General features: G+C 51.9%; 1 protein-coding gene across 1 annotated transcript in view; it reads right to left on the bottom strand.

The window, feature by feature from the left end:
- The window catches only part of LOC144951648 (uncharacterized), a 106,788-nt gene that overhangs the window by 50,296 nt on the left and 35,959 nt on the right, over positions 1-20,533 (bottom strand). The window contains exons 5-8 of the mRNA XM_078881940.1: positions 16,525-17,342; positions 11,253-12,000; positions 8,958-9,081; positions 7,284-7,377 (exon numbers count right to left, since the gene is read on the bottom strand). Coding sequence (XP_078738066.1) covers positions 7,284-7,377; positions 8,958-9,081; positions 11,253-12,000; positions 16,525-17,342 — 1,784 coding nt within the window. The remainder of the gene's footprint in view (positions 1-7,283; positions 7,378-8,957; positions 9,082-11,252; positions 12,001-16,524; positions 17,343-20,533) is intronic.

Here is a 20,533-nt window from a genome sequence, read left to right as displayed (position 1 = left end):
CTCGGGGCAGCGTCGACACGGACAACGGCGGTCACCGGGGCGAACCCAGTCCGCGGTAGACACGAAAAATACAGAAAATGTTAACGTCTCCAAACAGCCAGCAGATTCCACAACTGTCCCCTTTGGCTCCCTGGGGCAATCGGTGCATTTAGACACGTTCAACCGACAGCTCATTCCTGGCTCCCGGAATACGCATTGCAGCTGTCAGAGCGGAGATTAAACAATTAAGAGGCACCCCCTGAAGCTCGGGAAGCCGGACACAAACAGGTTGCTGCCCGTGGCATGCCTCAGCGTTGTGTGCGCAGCCGAAAGAGCGACGTTCACGGGGGATAGAGGAGGAAAACCGTGACGATAGCGATGACAGAGTGGCGAGGAGGGGACTGACCAGAGGTCGCAAACGGGTTTTGATTCCTTACCCGTACCCATACCCGGCCGCACCAGGGTCGCAAACGGGTACCCGTACCCGGCCGTACCCGTACCCTACCCGTACCCGAGACAGCTTTTTTTAGAGCCTAGTCTCACATGGTGTTGGACCAGATGACGCCAAAAGCCTTTTGGCGTACGCCAATCAACTTCAAGGACAGTGCATATCATTATCATCATCAGAGTTGTTTCTTATTGTTCGCATTTTGACTGCTTGTGTTGTGGTTATTGCAAACATGATGCCTTGTATAAAGGTCAGTTTTTGTACCAGTTGAAAGGGTGAAAACCTATTACTATATTTTGTCACTGGTAAAGGAGATGTCTCATAGTGTAAATGCTTACCCTGAGCTCTCAATACTCTGATAGTGCACTGTTTTTGAGTTGTACGCCTTTTGGCGTCATCTGGTCCAACACCAATGGAGACTAGGCTCTAAGAAAAGCTGTCTCGGGTGTGGACCAATCAACTTCAAGGACAGTACATATCATTATCATCATCAGAGTTGTTTCTTTTTGTTTGCATTTTGACTGCTTGTGTTGTGGCTCTTGCAAACATGATGCCTTGTATAAAGGTCAGTTTTTGTACCAGTTGAAAGGGTAAAAACCTATTACTATATTTTGCCACTGGTAAAGGAGATGTCTCATAGTGTAAATGCTTACCCTGAGCTCTCAATACTCTGATAGTGCACTGTTTTTGAGTTGTACGCGTTTTGGCGTCATCTGGTCCAACACCAATGGAGACTAGGCTCTAAGAAAAGCTGTCTCGGGTGTGGACCAATCAACTTCAAGGACAGTACATATCATTATCATTATCAGAGTTGTTTCTTTTTGTTTGCATTTTGACTGCTTGTGTTGTGGTTATTGCAAACATGATGCCTTGTATAAAGGTCAGTTTTTGTACCAGTTGAAAGGGTAAAAACCTATTACTATATTTTGCCACTGGTAAAGGAGATGTCTCATAGTGTATTTTTATTTATCAGCTAAAGTCCACCGAGCTACATCGCTCTTTTTCAGAAGCTACCTGGGCCACAAACGAAAGCTCAATGAAGTGGCTTATCATGTGGAAAGTATAGCAGCCGAATACTCGAAACGCGTGATGTTGATTCTAAATGTGGAGGGAAAAACTGGAAGACCTGGAGAAAAATCCACTCGACCACGGGGAGAACACGCAAACTCCGAATATACAGCAGGTGTCAGGGTTGGGGTCAATCCCACCACCTCCTGTATACCAGGCGAGGTAGTTAACATCTCCTAGCCACCGTGATGATGATGATGAGAGAGAGAGAGACACGCAAACTCCAAATACACAGCAGCAGGCGTCAGGGTCGGGATCGAACCCACGACCTCCTGTACACCCGGCGAGGTAGTTAACATCTCATAGCCACCGTGGCGCTCCTTTAACATATAAATAAAGTATATAAGTTCAAATAGCATCATCAATTCCCAAGTTAACATCTCGCCACAGCGGCACAGGTATAAAAGGGGCCCTTAAATACATTAACTTATAATTCTAAGCTTTCCTGGGTAAATAAATTACTGATATCGATTACTTATTTACCCACTGAGTCCTAAGACTCTATGCTTGCGTGTGGCTTTTTTTTAGCTATGGTAGAGACCCGCAGCACCCGGAGAAACCCATGGGAAGAACATACAAACTCCACACGGCAAGGGCGTCCGATTCCAGAATCGTCGGCGGACGATTTGAACCATTTCGATTTAAAGCTTTCGTGACTGCAGGGATTCATCTTCTGGGTTCTTTCGGTAAAGTCACGTAGAAGGGAAATAATAAAATAATACAAATAAACCATAATTAAATATTTATATTTAAAGCTTTCGTGACTGCAGGGATTCATCTTCTTGGTTCTTTCGGTAAAGTCACGTAGAAGGGAAATAATAAAATAATACAAATAAACCATAATAAAATAATTATATTTAAAGCTTTCGTGACTGCAGGGATTCATCTTCTTGGTTCTTTCGGTAAAGTCACGTAGAAGGGAAATAATAAAATAATAAAAATAAAACATAATACATTTATTATAATATTATTATGTTTTATAATTATAATAATATTATGCGTATTTTTATTTTATTATTTTATTATTTCCCTTCTACGTGACTTTACCGAAAGAACCAAGAAGATGAATCCCTGCAGTCACGAAAGCTTTAAATCGAAATTAAATTTTAATTAATTTTTTTATTTTTTACCTACGGCCCAACGGCACCGAGGAAAAACGCGCGTTCCACGTTTCCTGGGCGCAAGTGTTGCCGCTACTGGCCGCCAAACCCGGCCGCCCCAAAAAATCGGAGCCAATGACCCCCCCCGCCGCCCCCCCCCCCCCCCCAGTTTTGTGGCGAGACTGAAAAAAAAAACGCCATTGGCGTGCGTCGGTACCAGGTGTGCGAGTACTGCCAGGAACAAAGAGCGTTATTGAGAAAAACACAAACAAAACGTCGAAGAATTTACGGCGAATTTCGTTTTTTTTTTTACACAATAATAATAATAACCGCCGGCTGGAATGTTCGCCTGACGCTTATGCCGACGCGAAACAGCGCCACGGGCAATCTGACCCCCGCCCCCCCCCCAACCACCCTCCGGAATCAAATCCGGTAAGGTAACCCAACTCCGCCGTCCCTGGGCGAGCGAAACGGCGAGGGGCGCTCCTTCGACAAAGGAGGCCGACGGACCGCCAGGGACGTCCGTTGGCCGCCGCCGACCGATCGACCGAATCAACTCCCCCTCGAGGTCGCGAACGACGCGATCCGAGAGGAGAGCGAACCCCGCGGGGTTTCTAGCTGCTGGGAGAGAGAAAAGAAAATAAAAGCCTGGCTTTGGCTGCTGCTGCCCGCCCCCCCTCACCACCGCCACCGCCCCCCCCCCAGGCCCCTTTCAAACAAATCTGCAGCAGCCACCATGTGGAAGTCATTATGCCATTAACTCCAAATGTCTGCTATTTGCGGTTGAGCCCCGCACACGCATCTCCATGGTTACCGCATTAGGTTCTGGCCGGTCAATGGAAATGAGCTTTAAAGTTGGATTAACCACAAACTGATCAGGCTGCTGCTGCTGCTGCCGCTGCTGCTGCTGCTGATGCTGCTGCTGCGAGCCACGGGCCCTGCCCCCCCCCCGCTTTTGTTTTAACCGTCGTGTTTGCACAAGAAGGGGGGGGGGGGGGGCAGTTGGCTCACCGCGCGGCAAGGCCAAAGGCCCGGGCGGACCCCCAGATTCGAATCCGTGCCGCGGCCTGACATCAGCGGCGAGCGATTATCCGAGCCGGTCCTGGGTACGGGGGGTCGGGGCAGGGTGCTACAAACAAGCTAATCAGCTCTCTTCGGCCAAATCCGCAGTGACCGCCACCGTATGGTCAAACGACCCCCGCCCAATCCACCACGACCAACATGGTGTTGCCTTCATCCAGCGGTGGATTGAGACAGCACCGCAGCCGATCAGATTAAGTGAAACGCAGCTCGCCGGCGTGCGAGGGCATCACGCGAGGGGTGGGCAGGACGAGACAGGAATAACCGCCCTGTACGTCAATTAGCGTTAATGTGACGCAGAGCTCTTAAATAGCATCAACCCCAACACCGACTCGTCACTGGACCCCACCTGTTCCGCCTGTATGGGATAGCGGTGTGCGCGCGCGTGTGTGTGTGTCCCTCGCACGTGTGTGGGGGGGTTGTTTTTCCCAGTGCTCCAGTTTCATCCCACACGTTTAAACAACTCCTTCGTCTCGATTTAAAGCTTTCGTGACTGCAGGGATTCATCTTCTTGGTTCTTTCGGTAAAGTCACGTAGAAGGAAAATAATAAATATAACTATATAAATAAAACATAATTAAATAATTCTCACAACGTTTCGGCCACAACGCAAGCAGCCGTCTTCATGTGGACTCTGTCTACTTGACAGACATGTTCTTCACCTGAAGACGGCTGCTTGCGTTGTGGCCGAAACGTTGTGAGAATTATTTTATTATGTTTTATTTTTATTTTATTTTTTCATTTTTTTATTTTCCTTCTACGTGACTTTACCGAAAGAACCAAGAAGATGAACTCCTCCGTCGCCCGATAATGCCTCAATATATAGAGGACGGCAGAGCTCCGGAAATTGTGGGTGGCACCGGGTCATCACAGAATTGCTGCTGCTGCCTCCCCGCTATGACTCCAAGTCGTCCTCTCTCTCTACGAGAGCGAGGAGCGCACATCACAACGAAGGCTCGCAGCAACTGCGCAAGCATCGGCAGCGGGATGTGCATCTGCGGCGAAGTGCGTGTGTGGGGAGCGGTGGTGCAGCGGTTAGCGCGGCGCGCTACGAAACTGGCGACCAGAGTTCGATTCCTGCTCACGGCCAACACCGGTGACGATTATCTGAACCGGTCCTGGGCCTCCCCTAGGTCGACTCAGCCTCAAATGATTACGTGGTGCGGTGTGTAGTAAACATCGCCGCTGGGGAGACAAAGGCGGCCGGGCGTGGTGCTGGCCACCCACCCCCTCGTGTGCCGTGCCGGCCTTCATAGGTGCTCGCAAACAGCGCTTGCCCCAACAGTCTGCTCAGGCTCCGCGGGATTCGCAGACGGCAAACGGGGAAAAAGTTATTTCCAAGGAGGAAAAAAACGACCTGCAAACGCTTGACGGGCTACCATGATGGCGAAACACAAGCTCAGACCGCGCGCACATACACGCACTCGCACGCACTCGCACACACACACATACATGTGCGTGCAACGTGTCTCGCAGCGCCATGCCGAGTACAGTATCCGTTAGGCCGACGTCCAGTTTGGCACCCTTGGGGATCTGCGTTTCGCCTCCCAACTCTTTCGCTTTCCTCCTCCCCAACTTCTCTGCCCTAGTTTAGCCTCGATTCTCCGCCCGCTGAATATCGTCATCGTCGTCGTCAGCTCCTCCGCACCCTCCACCCGCACCACCTTCCCCCTCCCCCTACCTTTGTGCAAATCCCAGAACCTAGCAACCGAAACCCCAAATAATCTGTTGTCAAACAGCAAATCGCTGCCGCCGCGACAGCAAGCATCGCTGCCGATGGACTCTCTTGCCAGCATCATCTCCTCTCACGCACGCGCTTCCTGTTCAACGGGTGCACAGGCCAGGTTTGGGGGCTCCAAGTAACCAAGCCGATTTAGAATACTCTTAGGTTTCTTCGGTAAAGTCACGTAGGTAAAACATTAAAATTAATAAAAGTAAAATAAAATAAAAATCACGACGTTTCGGAGGCAACACAAGCTTCCGTCTTCAGGTGGAACCGTCACAGCCACGACAGCTGTATCAAGTAAATGAGAGATTACAAGAGCTACCACTCCGTATATATAATGGTTGGAGAGGGGGAAGGGCCAAGTACGGCACACTTTTTATTAATATGGTAAGGTGAGGCGATTTAGAAAACTCACAGAGACCACAATGAGCCCCATGTGCGGGGGATGACCAAGGGCATGAGTCCGCTGCCACGCATCGCACGTTACTCAATTTGTGATGTACACACTCCGCGACTAACGATCAACCCCACCGCCCTCCACCCAACCACTGCAAAACTACGGAATGACTCGGATATCAATTCTACGCTCGCGCATGATGGCAGCCTTGTTTGTGTTCGGGAGCTAAATGCCAATGTCGAGGCCTGCTGCTGCTGCTGCAGCCGCTGCTGGTGCTGCTGCTGCTGCTGCTGATGCTGCTGCTGCTGCTGCTGATGCTGCTGCTGCTGCTGCTGATGCTGCTGCTACTGCGGCTGCTGCTGCTGCTGCAGCTGCTGCTGCCGCTGCTGCTGCCGCTGCTGCTGCTGCTGCTGCTGGCGCTGCTGCCGCTGCTGCTGCCGCTGCTGCCGCTGCTGCTGCTGATGCCGCTGCTACTGCTGCTGATGCTGGTGCTGCTGCTGATGCTGGTGCTGGCCATGGCGGAGAAATACTTCACGTTTTTTGTCTGTTGCTGCTCCTCCATCGAAGGAGCACAAACTGCAGTTGTTTACTATATGGCCCATTATTCTTATTAATTATGATGATACTATAAACTACTATAACCCTTTTTTAGAAGCGACACGGCCATCGCAAGATTGATAGCTCAACGAAGTGTACGCAAGTGTGTTGGACTACTTTCGCAACGTACGCAGCCAGCCGTGCTAATCGGAGTTGCGAAGCGGCTTATCACGCGGGAATTTACAGCGGCCAAATACTCGAAACGCGTGATGTCGACTCTAAACGTGGAGGGAAAAAACAGAAGACGTGGAGAAAAAATCTAGGCGACCAAGGGGAAGACGGAAAACAAGCAAAATGCGACTTCCTGTACACCAGGCGAGGGAGTTAACATCTCCTAGCCACCGTGATGATGATGAGAGAGAGAGAGAGACACGCAAACTCCAAATATACAGCAGCAGGCGTCTTCAGGGTCGGGAAAGATACCCACGACCTCCTGTACACCAGGCGAGGGAGTTAACATCTCCTAGGCACCGTGATGATGATGAGAGAGAAACACGCAAACTCCAAATATACAGCAGCAGGCGTCTTCAGGGTCGGGATCGAACCCACAACCTCCTGTACACCAGGCGAGGCAGTTAACATCTCCTAGCCACCGTGATGATGATGAGAGAGAGAGAGACACACAACCTCCAAATACACAGCAGGCGTCTTCAGGGTCGGGATCGAACCCACGACCTCCTGTACACCAGGCGAGGGAGTTAACATCTCCTAGCCACCGTGATGATGATGATGAGAGAAAGAGAGACACACAACCTCCAAATACACAGCAGGCGTCTTCAGGGTCGGGATCGAACCCACGACCTCCTGTACACCAGGCGAGGTAGTTAACATCTCCTAGCCACCGCGGCGCACACGTGAAGCGAGCGATTGGGAGGAGTGCGCGCTGCACCTGAAGGCCGACAAGGGCCCTGAAGAGGGCGGGGGAGGGCTGGGCCCAGCGAGCGTCCACCAGCACCGTGAGGCCTCTTCGTTGCACCCTCCTCCTGCACCGTGGGGGGGGGGGGGGGGCGGCAGGGGGTGGGGGGGTGAGCCTTGCTCAGAGGTCGCAACCGGGTACCCGATACCCGTACCCTACCCGATACCCGGCAACCTGTACCCGGCCGGGTACGGGTTGCCATTTGCGACCCTGGTGCGGCCGGGTACGGGTAGGCCGTGAGTCACTGGTGAGTCACCGTTTGTCACTCATTTCCCAACGTCTTGTCTCTTCTCACAATTCAAGTTCCTAGAATCAACCCACCCGCGCCTGCAACATGGCTTCATCCCAGAGGTCGCAATCGGGTACCCGTACCAGTACCCTACCCGATACCCGGCCGGGTACGGGTATCCGGGTATCGGGTAGAGTACGGGTACCCGTTTGCGACCCTGGTGCGGCCGGGTACGGTTACGGGTAAGGAATCAAAACCCGTTTGCGACCTCTGGCCTTGCTTCACACACAGCAGAGTTTGCCATCTGGACATGGTTCATGTCATGTGGTGATTTATTATTATTACGATTAAACTCAATTACTAAACTACACTTAATTTTTATTTTTACCAGGTAAGGCCCACACTGAGCTATGTTGCTCTTTTTCAGAAGCGACCGAGCCAAAAATGATAGCTCAACAAAGTGGAAATGTACAGCGGTCAAATACACTGAACGCACGGTGATCCTGGGTGTGAAGGGAAAAACCGGAGGACCCAGAGAAAGGAGAAAACACGCCAACTACAAATACACCGCAGGTGTCAGGATCGCGATCGAACCCACGACCTCCTGCACACCAGGCGAGGGAGTTAACATCTCCTAGCCACCCGCGGCAAACCCCTTACAATTGCGAGCCACTCGCTAGCTCAATCTCTCTACCGGCGAAACACAAAATTCAAAATCTGAACATTTATACTGGAGGAATCCGATGAGCGATAAAGCTCTTTTACCACTTTTGACTTAAGGCTTTCGTGACTGCAAGGATTCGTATTCTTGGTTCTGTCGGTAAAGTCACGTAGAAGGGAAATAATAAAATAATAAAAAATATCAAACAATACAATTCTCGATTTAAAGCTTTCGTGACTGCAAGGATTCATCTTCTTGGTTCTTTCGGTAAAGTCACGTAGAAGGGAAGTAATAAAATAATTATATCATTATGTTATATTTTTATTATTTTATTACTTCCCTTCTACGTGACTTTACCGAAAGAACCAAGAAGATGGATACAATTCTCACGACGTTTCGACTGCAACACAAGCAGTCATCATCAGGTGTGAAATCCACAGCTTGTGTTGCAGTCGAAACGTCGTGAGAATTGTATTCATCTTCTTGGTTCTTTCGGTAAAGTCACGTAGAAGGGAAGTAATAAAATAATAAAAATAAAACATTAAAATAATTATTTTATTACTTCCCTTCTAAGTGACTTTACCGAAAGAACCAAGAATACGAATCCCTGCAGTCACGAAAGCCTTAAATCAAAAGTGTGTCCCGTAGTTACCCGACCATCCGTGGTAAAAGAGATTGTTTTACATATTTTTTTCCCTTCTACGTGACTTTACCGAAAGAACCAAGAATGCGGGACACACGTTCGTTCGCGGCCTACCTGGGCACGCAGAGGTAGTACAGCAGCAGGCGCGTCAGCTGGGCGGTGGTCCGATGGCAGGTAAACCACGCGGCGTGGTGCGTGTACACGACCACAACCGCACGTCCGGTTCGATCCCTGCATCCTGCACAGCGCCGCCCCCTCACCGTTACCCACTGGGATTTTTGCACACAGCGTTGGTGTGCGGTGTTTTTTCTGCAATATTTTGCTGTCTTTTCTTGGGTTTTCTGTTTGAACTCAGTCACATATTCACTTTAAGATGTTTTTTTGCGCCTTTTGGCGTCATCTGGTCGAACACCATATGAGACTAGGCTCTAAAGTAAGCTGTCTCTGGTGTGGACCAATCAGTTTCAAAGACAATGCATAAATTATGAGAGTATTGTTTTTTGTTTGCATTTGACTGCAAGTATTGTGGTTAATGTAAGCATGATTCCTTGCAAAAGGTGTCAGTTTTGTTACCAGAAAAAAGGGGAAAAAACCCCTATTAGTAGATGTTTTTTTGTTCATGTTTTTGTTTTTTGTTGTTGCGGTTGCACCCGATTCAAGAGCCGAATGGCTCACAGGGCTATATACCTAATACATGAAACTTGAAACTTGAAAACGCTCGCTTGCTCGCAGCGTGCGAACCACAAGACACTCTTCACAGAGATGTAATGACGCACACGCGTGCACAGCTGACTTGCAGACAAAGATCCACCGTGTAGCCTCAACAGACCGTTGGGGCAATGGCTGCTATGAGGGCCAGCAAAGCACACGAGGGGGGGTCGATGGCCAGTACAAGGCCCGACCGCCTTTGTCTCCCCAGTGGCGATGTTTACACATCGCAACAGCTACTCATTTTGAGGCTTAGTCGACCAGGACCGGTTTAGATAATTGCCATCGGTGTTGGTGGCTGTGAGCGGGGATCGAACTCGGGGTCACCGGGTTTCTTAGGTCAACACGCACAATGGTGGAGTGCGCTAACCGCTGCACTACCGCTCCCTACACAGCACACTGAAAGCACACTATTAAACTAAACTATTGTTTTTATTTTACCAGGTAAGGCCCCGCTGAGCTACATAGCGCTATTTCAGAAGCAACCCGGCTATCACAAATGATAGCTCAACAAAGTCGCTTATCATGTGGAAAATTTATAGCGGCCAAATAAATATGCGCGACGTTGATTCTACATGTGGAGAGAAAATCCACGCAACCACGGAGAGAACACGCAAACTCCAAATATACAGCAGCAGGCGTCAGGGTCGTGATCGAACCCACGACCTCCTGCACACCAGGCGAGATAGTTAACATCTCCTAGCCACCGTGATGATGATGACAGAGAGAGAGACACACAAACTCCAAATATACAGCAGCAGGCGTCAGGGTCGGGATCGAACCCACGACCTCCTGCACACCAGGCGAGGTGGTTAACATCTCCGAGCCACCGTTATGATGATGAGAGAGAGAGACACACAAACTCCAAATATACAGCAGCAGGCGTCAGGGTCGTGATCGAACCCACGACCTCCTGCACACCAGGCGAGATAGTTAACATCTCCGAGCCACCGTAATGATGATGACAGAGAGAAACACACAAACTCCAAATATACAGCAGCAGGCGTCAGGGTCGTGATCGAACCCACGACCTCCTGCACACCAGGCGAGGTAGTTAACATCTCCTAGCCACCGTTATGATGATGAGAGAGAGAGACACACAAACTCCAAATATACAGCAGCAGGCGTCAGGGTCGGGATCGAACCCACGACCTCCTGCACACCAGGCGAGATAGTTAACATCTTTCCACCGTGGCCCACACGCACGCTGGTAACGCTGCGGAGATAAGCAGCACCATAGCCACACGCGGACAAACGCGACCTTGACGACTATAATAACAATTTAGTACATTTGGGGTCGGTGCTATCGTCCCCATAGTGCGAGGCTATCACCGCGACGGAAGGCGCTGCTGCGTTTCAGACAAGACCCGCGATAGTTTTACAGTAGAGGGGTGGGGGGGGGGTAGGCGATGTAACTGCGCGCGATCCCAATTGGGTAACTTGCCGTGTAATTCTTCGAACTTGGCAAAACCGCGACCGAATAACGTCGCTGGATCGTTAACGTCCACCGTGAAAGCGCAAGGCGCACGGTAACCTCGCGGTTAACACCGCTGCAGTGATAACCAATGCGGCCTTGCCAGATCAGAACCCCCGAACCGTCTTGCAAACGAGCGGGCAAAAAACGCGCTAACCGCAAGGCCGCGCCACGGCAAACCAGGGGGCAACTGCACGGCGGTGTGGAACAAGCGGAGGCCAACTCACCGGGAACGACTGCGATCCCAGACTGGAGGACGTCCGTGTCCACGTCAGTTGCCCGCAAGCGGAACCACTGGGAGGGTGGTTGAACTGCAGGGCTGTTCCAGGTCTTCTCCGCCAATAAACAGAAACTTGTCTGTGTGGGATCAGAGCCTATTGTGTGTGTGAGGTCAGTGCTTCTTGTCTGGACAAGGTCAGTGCCTTTTATCTGTGTGGGGTCAGTGTCTCTTGTGTGTGCGGGGTGAGTGTCTCTTGTGAGTGTGGGGTCAGTGTCTCTTGTGTGTGTGGGTTTAGTATCTCGTCTCTGTACAAGGTCAGTGCTTCTTGTCTGGACAAGGTCAGTGCCTTTTATCCGTGTGGGGTCAGTGCCTCTTGTCTGTATAAGGGCAGTGCTGCGTGTGGGGTCGGTGTCTCTTGTGTGTGTGGGTTTAGTGTTTCGTCTCTGTACAAGGTCAGTGCTTCTTGTCTGGACAAGGTCAGTGCCTTTTATCCATGTGGGGTCAGAGTCTCTTTTCTGTGTGGGGTGAGTGTCTCTTGTGTGTGTGGGGTCAGTGTCACTTGTGTGTGTGGGGTCAGTGTCTCTTGTGTGTGTGGGGTCAGTGTGTCTTGTGGGGTGAGTGTCTCTTGTGAGTGTGGGGTCAGTGTGTCTTGTGAGTGTGGGGTCAGTGTCTCTTGTGTGTGTGGGGTCAGTGTCTCTTGTGGGGTGAGTGTCTCTTGTGAGTGTGGGGTCAGTGTCACTTGTGAGTGTGGGGTCAGTGTCTCTTGTGAGTGTGGGGTCAGTGTCACTTGTGAGTGTGGGGTCAGTGTCACTTGTGTGTGTGGGGTCAGTGTGTCTTGTGGGGTCAGTGTCTCTTGTGTGTGTGGGGTCAGTGTGTCTTGTGAGTGTGGGGTCAGTGTCTCTTGTGTGTGTGGGGTCAGTGTCTCTTGTGTGTGTGGGGTCAGTGTCTCTTGTGGGGTCAGTGTCTCTTGTGAGTGTGGGGTCAGTGTCACTTGTGAGTGTGGGGTCAGTGTCTCTTGTGAGTGTGGGGTCAGTGTGTCTTGTGTGTGTGGGGTCAGTGTCTCTTGTGAGTGTGGGGTCAGTGTCACTTGTGAGTGTGGGGTCAGTGTCTCTTGTGAGTGTGGGGTCAGTGTCTCTTGTGAGTGTGGGGTCAGTGTCTCTTGTGGGGTCAGTGTCTCTTGTGAGTGTGGGGTCAGTGTCTCTTGTGTGTGTGGGGTCAGTGTCTCTTGTGAGTGTGGGGTCAGTGTCACTTGTGAGTGTGGGGTCAGTGTCTCTTGTGAGTGTGGGGTCAGTGTCTCTTGTGAGTGTGGGGTCAGTGTCTCTTGTGGGGTCAGTGTCTCTTGTGAGTGTGGGGTCAGTGTCACTTGTGAGTGTGGGGTCAGTGTCTCTTGTGAGTGTGGGGTCAGTGTCACTTGTGAGTGTGGGGTCAGTGTCTCTTGTGAGTGTGGGGTCAGTGTCTCTTGTGTGTGTGGGGTCAGTGTCTCTTGTGAGTGTGGGGTCAGTGTCTCTTGTGGGGTCAGTGTCTCTTGTGAGTGTGGGGTGAGTGTCTCTTGTGTGTGTGGGGTCAGTGTCTCTTGTGAGTGTGGGGTCAGTGTCTCTTGTGGGGTCAGTGTCTCTTGTGAGTGTGGGGTCAGTGTCTCTTGTGGGGTCAGTGTCTCTTGTGAGTGTGGGGTCAGTGTCTCTTGTGTGTGTGGGGTGAGTGTCTCTTGTGGGTGTGGGGTCAGTGTCTCTTGTGTGTGTGGGGTCAGTGTCTCTTGTGAGTGTGGGGTCAGTGTCTCTTGTGAGTGTGGGGTGAGTGTCTCTTGTGGGTGTGGGGTCAGTGTCTCTTGTGAGTGTGGGGTCAGTGTCTCTTGTGAGTGTGGGGTCAGTGTCTCTTGTGTGTGTGGGGTCAGTGTCTCTTGTGGGGTCAGTGTCTCTTGTGAGTGTGGGGTCAGTGTCTCTTGTGAGTGTGGGGTCAGTGTCTCTTGTGAGTGTGGGGTCAGTGTCTCTTGTGTGTGTGGGGTCAGTGTCTCTTGTGGGGTCAGTGTCTCTTGTGGGGTCAGTGTCTCTTGTGAGTGTGGGGTCAGTGTCTCTTGTGTGTGTGGGGTCAGTGTCTCTTGTGAGTGTGGGGTCAGTGTCTCTTGTGTGTGTGGGGTCAGTGTCTCTTGTGGGGTCAGTGTCTCTTGTGGGGTCAGTGTCTCTTGTGAGTGTGGGGTCAGTGTCTCTTGTGAGTGTGGGGTCAGTGTCTCTTGTGAGTGTGGGGTCAGTGTCACTTGTGTGTGTGGGGTCAGTGTCTCTTGTGGGGTCAGTGTCTCTTGTGAGTGTGGGGTCAGTGTCTCTTGTGGGGTCAGTGTCTCTTGTGAGTGTGGGGTCAGTGTCTCTTGTGGGGTCAGTGTCTCTTGTGTGGGTGGGGTCAGTGTCTCTTGTGGGGTCAGTGTCTCTTGTGGGGTCAGTGTCTCTTGTGAGTGTGGGGTCAGTGTCTCTTGTGTGTGTGGGGTGAGTGTCTCTTGTGAGTGTGGGGTCAGTGTCTCTTGTGGGGTCAGTGTCTCTTGTGAGTGTGGGGTCAGTGTCTCTTGTGGGGTCAGTGTCTCTTGTGAGTGTGGGGTCAGTGTCACTTGTGTGTGTGGGGTCAGTGACTCTTGTGAGTGTGGGGTCAGTGTCTCTTGTGTGTGTGGGGTCAGTGTCACTTGTGAGTGTGGGGTCAGTGTCTCTTGTGTGTGTGGGGTCAGTGTCTCTTGTGAGTGTGGGGTCAGTGTCTCTTGTGAGTGTGGGGTCAGTGTCTCTTGTGAGTGTGGGGTCAGTGTCTCTTGTGTGTGTGGGGTCAGTGTCTCTTGTGAGTGTGGGGTCAGTGTCTCTTGTGTGTGTGGGGTCAGTGTCTCTTGTGTGTGTGGGGTGAGTGTCTCTTGTGAGTGTGGGGTCAGTGTCTCTTGTGGGGTCAGTGTCTCTTGTGAGTGTGGGGTCAGTGTCACTTGTGTGTGTGGGGTCAGTGTCTCTTGTGAGTGTGGGGTCAGTGTCTCTTGTGTGTGTGGGGTCAGTGTCTCTTGTGAGTGTGGGGTCAGTGTCTCTTGTGGGGTCAGTGTCTCTTGTGAGTGTGGGGTCAGTGTCTCTTGTGTGTGTGGGGTCAGTGTCACTTGTGAGTGTGGGGTCAGTGTCTCTTGTGAGTGTGGGGTCAGTGTCTCTTGTGAGTGTGGGGTCAGTGTCTCTTGTGTGTGTGGGGTCAGTGTCTCTTGTGAGTGTGGGGTCAGTGTCTCTTGTGAGTGTGGGGTCAGTGTCTCTTGTGTGTGTGGGGTCAGTGTCTCTTGTGTGTGTGGGGTCAGTGTCTCTTGTGGGGTCAGTGTCTCTTGTGAGTGTGGGGTCAGTGTTTCTTGTGAGTGTGGGGTCAGTGTCTCTTGTGGGGTCAGTGTCTCTTGTGAGTGTGGGGTCAGTGTCTATTGTGAGTGTGGGGTCAGTGTCTCTTGTGAGTGTGGGGTCAGTGTCTATTGTGAGTGTGGGGTCAGTGTCTCTTGTGAGTGTGGGGTCAGTGTCTCTTGTGGGGTCAGTGTCTCTTGTGAGTGTGGGGTCAGTGTCTCTTGTGGGGTCAGTGTCTCTTGTGAGTGTGGGGTCAGTGTCTATTGTGAGTGTGGGGTCAGTGTCTCTTGTGGGGTCAGTGTCTCTTGTGAGTGTGGGGTCAGTGTCTCTTGTGGGGTCAGTGTCTCTTGTGAGTGTGGGGTCAGTGTCTCTTGTGAGAGTGGGGTCAGTGTCTCTTGTGGGGTCAGTGTCTCTTGTGAGTGTGGGGTCAGTGTCTCTTGTGGGGTCAGTGTCTCTTGTGTGTGTGGGTTCAGTGTCTCTTGTGAGTGTGGGGTCAGTGTCTCTTGTGAGTGTGGGGTCAGTGTCTCTTGTGAGTGTGGGGTCAGTGTCTCTTGTGAGTGTGGGGTCAGTGTCTCTTGTGGGGTCAGTGTCTCTTGTGTGTGTGGGGTCAGTGTCTCTTGTGAGTGTGGGGTCAGTGTCTCTTGTGAGTGTGGGGTCAGTGTCTCTTGTGAGTGTGGGGTCAGTGTCTCTTGTGGGGTCAGTGTCTCTTGTGTGTGTGGGGTCAGTGTCTCTTGTGAGTGTGGGGTCAGTGTCTCTTGTGAGTGTGGGGTCAGTGTCTCTTGTGAGTGTGGGGTCAGTGTCTCTTGTGGGGTCAGTCTCTCTTGTGAGTGTGGGGTCAGTGTCTCTTGTGGGGTCAGTGAGTGTGGGGTCAGTGTCTCTTGTGGGGTCAGTGTCTCTTGTGAGTGTGGGGTCAGTGTCTCTTGTGGGGTCAGTGTCTCTTGTGAGTGTGGGGTCAGTGTCTATTGTGAGTGTGGGGTCAGTGTCTCTTGTGGGGTCAGTGTCTCTTGTGAGTGTGGGGTCAGTGTCTCTTGTGGGGTCAGTGTCTCTTGTGAGTGTGGGGTCAGTGTCTCTTGTGAGTGTGGGGTCAGTGTCTCTTGTGGGGTCAGTGTCTCTTGTGAGTGTGGGGTCAGTGTCTCTTGTGGGGTCAGTGTCTCTTGTGTGTGTGGGGTCAGTGTCTCTTGTGAGTGTGGGGTCAGTGTCTCTTGTGAGTGTGGGGTCAGTGTCTCTTGTGAGTGTGGGGTCAGTGTCTCTTGTGAGTGTGGGGTCAGTGTCTCTTGTGGGGTCAGTGTCTCTTGTGTGTGTGGGGTCAGTGTCTCTTGTGAGTGTGGGGTCAGTGTCTCTTGTGAGTGTGGGGTCAGTGTCTCTTGTGAGTGTGGGGTCAGTGTCTCTTGTGGGGTCAGTGTCTCTTGTGTGTGTGGGGTCAGTGTCTCTTGTGAGTGTGGGGTCAGTGTCTCTTGTGAGTGTGGGGTCAGTGTCTCTTGTGAGTGTGGGGTCAGTGTCTCTTGTGGGGTCAGTCTCTCTTGTGAGTGTGGGGTCAGTGTCTCTTGTGGGGTCAGTGAGTGTGGGGTCAGTGTCTCTTGTGGGGTCAGTGTCTCTTGTGGGGTCAGTGTCTCTTGTGGGGTCAGTGAGTGTGGGGTCAGTGTCTCGTGTGGGGTCAGTGTCTCTTGTGGGGTCAGTGTCTCTTGTGTGTGTGGGGTCAGTGTCTCTTGTGAGTGTGGGGTCAGTGTCTCTTGTGAGTGTGGGGTCAGTGTCTCTTGTGAGTGTGGGGTCAGTGTCTCTTGTGAGTGTGGGGTCAGTGTCTCTTGTGGGGTCAGTGTCTCTTGTGTGTGTGGGGTCAGTGTCTCTTGTGAGTGTGGGGTCAGTGTCTCTTGTGAGTGTGGGGTCAATGTCTCTTGTGAGTGTGGGGTCAGTGTCTCTTGTGGGGTCAGTGTCTCTTGTGTGTGTGGGGTCAGTGTCTCTTGTGAGTGTGGGGTCAGTGTCTCTTGTGAGTGTGGGGTCAGTGTCTCTTGTGAGTGTGGGGTCAGTGTCTCTTGTGGGGTCAGTCTCTCTTGTGAGTGTGGGGTCAGTGTCTCTTGTGGGGTCAGTGAGTGTGGGGTCAGTGTCTCTTGTGGGGTCAGTGTCTCTTGTGGGGTCAGTGTCTCTTGTGGGGTCAGTGAGTGTGGGGTCAGTGTCTCGTGCGGGGTCAGTGTCTCTTGTGGGGTCAGTGTCTATTGTCCTTGTGGGATCAGTGTCACCATCCAGCAACATGGTCTGCATCTCTCCATCGCTCAGCGCCACGCCGCCGCTGCCGCTGCTGCTCCCGGTAGGAGCAGCTGCCGCTGTTTCATGCTCAGCAGGGCGGCACGCTTCCTCGCCTGTAACCACGGCACCCGCCACTCCTCCTGTTTGAGCGTCGTCGCAAACACGACCCTCAGCGTTGCACTTGCGCGGAACTTCGGGGGGCACGCTCCGCCCGTAGCGGGCGTCATCCGCGGGCAATCGCTGGCCTCCCGCAGCTGGGCAACAGTCTCCGACGCTTGTAGAAGTCAATTCCCCGACTGCGTCACCGTTGCTCAGTGTCGAGGGCTCACGGGGTCCCGCGCGCGCGGAACGGATGCGACGTGAACGCGATTGGTTGGTGCGCTCCCCGTCACTTGACCGTCCGGCACGTGCGGAGGCACGCGCAGAGGCACGCGCGGAGGCACGCGCGGCGGCACACGAAGTTTCCGAGCGGCCCGGGGTAGAGCTCGCGCCCATCCCGTTCGTGTCGGCCGCACACCGTCCCACGGAATCTAAGAACGCAACGAAAACGTCCGTAAGGCAGACAACGAGACGGAAGAAAAGTCAATAACGTCCACACAGCAAACTGGACTGAAAACCCATTTCCTGTTGCTCCTTCCCCCGCACCTCCGATTAGCAAGGTTGGCTACGTAGGGTGCGAAAGAAGTTCAACATACATACATAGACGCACACAGAGATCCATACTCACATAGAGATCCAGACTTACACAGAGACCAAGAGACTCACACACGGACCCATTTCTTTAGAGCTGCTTTTTGTGTTTAGTCTGTTGTCCTTCCCCCCCACCACCTCTGATTAGCACAGTTGGCTATGTACGGTACGAAAGAAGTTCAAACATCCGTAAATAGATTCACACAGAGATCTATAGACTCACACAGAGACCCATAGACTCACACAGAGACCCAGAGACTCACACAGAGACCCATAGACTCACACAGAGACCCATAGACTCACACAGAGACCCATAGACTCACACAGAGACCCAGAGACTCACACAGAGACCCATTTGTTTATAACTTCCTTTTAGTGTTTAGTTTGTAGCTACTTCACCTGCACCTCCAATTAGCATGGATGGCTACATACTGTGCAAAAGAAGTTCAACATACGTACATATATACAGTCCACATTCGAAAAATGACACCACACAATTACTCAGTTGGGTTGGCACACAACGGCTCAGGGGGAGCGCCTTCATGGAGCAGTGGATCAATCATGGCTGACGGCGATGGAAAAATAGCCAAGGGTTCGTGTCAGGAAACGCAAAGGCCTATTTTTGGTGCCGTGCATTAAAGCGCCTTAGACGGATACCCCAGAGGCGTGTTCGTATCGTCGATGGCGCTTGCCAAATGAGGCCGAGGGAACAAGTTTATCCGGTACACTTCTTCTCGACTCAACATCAAAACGTGGAGATTGTTGACATTTTTTTTTCATCGGCTGTTCCGTCGTAGCCTGCCCCACCCGTCAAAACGGAGAGAACATTCCAACATTATTGTAGAGTGCGCGCCACATATTTAAACCTGCGCAGCAGCTGACACAATGGGGGAGAGAGCCTCTTCAATCCCTCACCCGCCGCCCCCCCCATATCCACCCAGCCAGGTCGGGTTTGGTGGGGTAAAGTGTGGGTACTGTCACCTCTCCGAAGAGACGTGTACAGCGTTCAACAACAAACACACGCGGGTCACAGCACGACTCTGCCTGCTGCTTCCCTGGAATATCCCTACCCTCATTATCACATCGTTTCCCAAGCTCAAATCAAGAAACGTGTTCGCCCTTCTTCTTGGTTCTTTCGGTAAAGTCACGTAGAAGGGAAATAATAAAATGATAAAAATAAAACATAATAAATTAATATAATAATTATGGTTTATTTATTTTATTTTATTATTTCCCTTCTACGTGACTTTACCGAAAGAACCAAGAAGATGAATCCCTGCAGTCGCGAAAGCTTTAAATCGAAATTCCAAATGTGTCTCACCAAGTGCAAATTTATATTTAAAGCTTTCGTGACTGCAGGGATTCATCTTCTTGGTTCTTTCGGTAAAGTCACGTAGAAGGGAAATAATAAAATAATAAAAATAAAACTTAATAAAAAAATATAATAATTATGGTTTATTTTTATGATTTTATTATTTCCCTTCTAACGTGACTTTACCGAAAGAACCAAGAAGATGAATCCCTGCAGTCACGAAAGCTTTAAATCGTGTTCACCCTCATCTGTTGCAACTTTGATAATAGGGTTGTTTGTTGCTTTGGGCCTGTGCTCAAAACCTGCGTTCAAGCGAAGATGTCCCACCGGCATGGAAGAGGAGGCCAAACACTGTCTACAGGTGCTCTCTGCAGACGCAACAACTGGAAATTACGCTCCGCCTGCTTCACAGGGGACGTTAAAGATCCCCGTGACGCCATTCGGAAAGAGCAGGCCCCATCGTGTCCCGGGCGTCACGGCCAAAATTTGGCAAAATCGCACAGCGGTGGCAGCACAGCAGCCCGACTGTTCAACGACTGCAGACTGCGTCTGTGAAACACAGCAGGCGCCTGCCCCCGATCGCGATGGTCGCCCTTGCCAACACCACGTGCCCCACTCAATGACTATCGCCAACGACTATTTACGATAACAAATTTCTCCAAATGAGCGGAACGGATGCGACGGGTCCGCGGGGATCTTTAACGGCCACCGCGAAACGGGCGGCGCGTATTCGTACGGTTAAAACCACACCACCGCCGCAGTACTAACCGGGGCATCTTGCCGGATTTGAGCCACAAAATTCTGCAACGAGCAGAGAAACGCGCCCACCACTGACCCACGGTGTCACTACCGGTAACAACACCAACAGTTCACAACACATTCCTGCGGAGGGAGCTGGTAGGAACGTTGGGTTGCTCGGTCAATGGCCTGCAGGGTCAACGGCGGCGTGGTGTATTCCGCAAATATGCCCGACTGTGAGGGCGGGCACAAGCCGGCGTGAGTAGGTTAAACGTTGAGTTTTATAAGGGAACCACGGGGTGACCAGCCCCTCCCCACCCAGCCCCACCCCTCCCACCCCCTCCCCACCCAGCCCCACCCTCCCCACCCAGTCCCACCCTCCCCACCCTCTCCACCCAGCCCCTCCCTCCCCACCCAGTCCCACCCTCCCCACCCTCCCCACCCAGCCCCACCCTCCCCACCCAGCCCCTCCCCACCCCACCCTCCCCTCCCTACCCAGCCCCTCCCTCCCCACCCAGCCCCTCCCCACCCTCCCTCTACACCCAGCCCCACCCCTCCCATTTTTGGATGCACGACGGATGGACGGACACAATAATCCCCTGTGGGCTGGTGTAACCAGGAGGTTGCCACCAGTATTATCTGTATGCATGTACGTAGCCAACCGTGTTAATCGGAGCTGCTGGGGAAGGAGCAACAAACTAAAGCACACACACCACGACATGGGCGAGTGTTAGTTATGAAGAATGCTCATGGTATGCGGTGGTGGTGGGCGTTGGCTCTCCTGACCCAACGTACCTCCCCCCCGCTCGACAAGTTATTCCGAGCTGAACATTCGTCGTCGTTAACTGGCTTCAACAACACAGCAGCGCCGCATTCACGAGTTCAACAGTGGCGCAAAGACAAAGGTCTCCTGTGTAGCCTGAACAAACTGCAGGGGCAAAAGTATGTATGTTGAACTTCTTTCACACCATACGTAGCGCA

Source organism: Lampetra fluviatilis, chromosome 63 (genome assembly GCF_964198595.1).
Source record: "Lampetra fluviatilis chromosome 63, kcLamFluv1.1, whole genome shotgun sequence".
Lineage (NCBI taxonomy): Eukaryota > Metazoa > Chordata > Hyperoartia > Petromyzontiformes > Petromyzontidae > Lampetra > Lampetra fluviatilis.
This window is presented reverse-complemented; position numbering and strand designations above follow the sequence as displayed.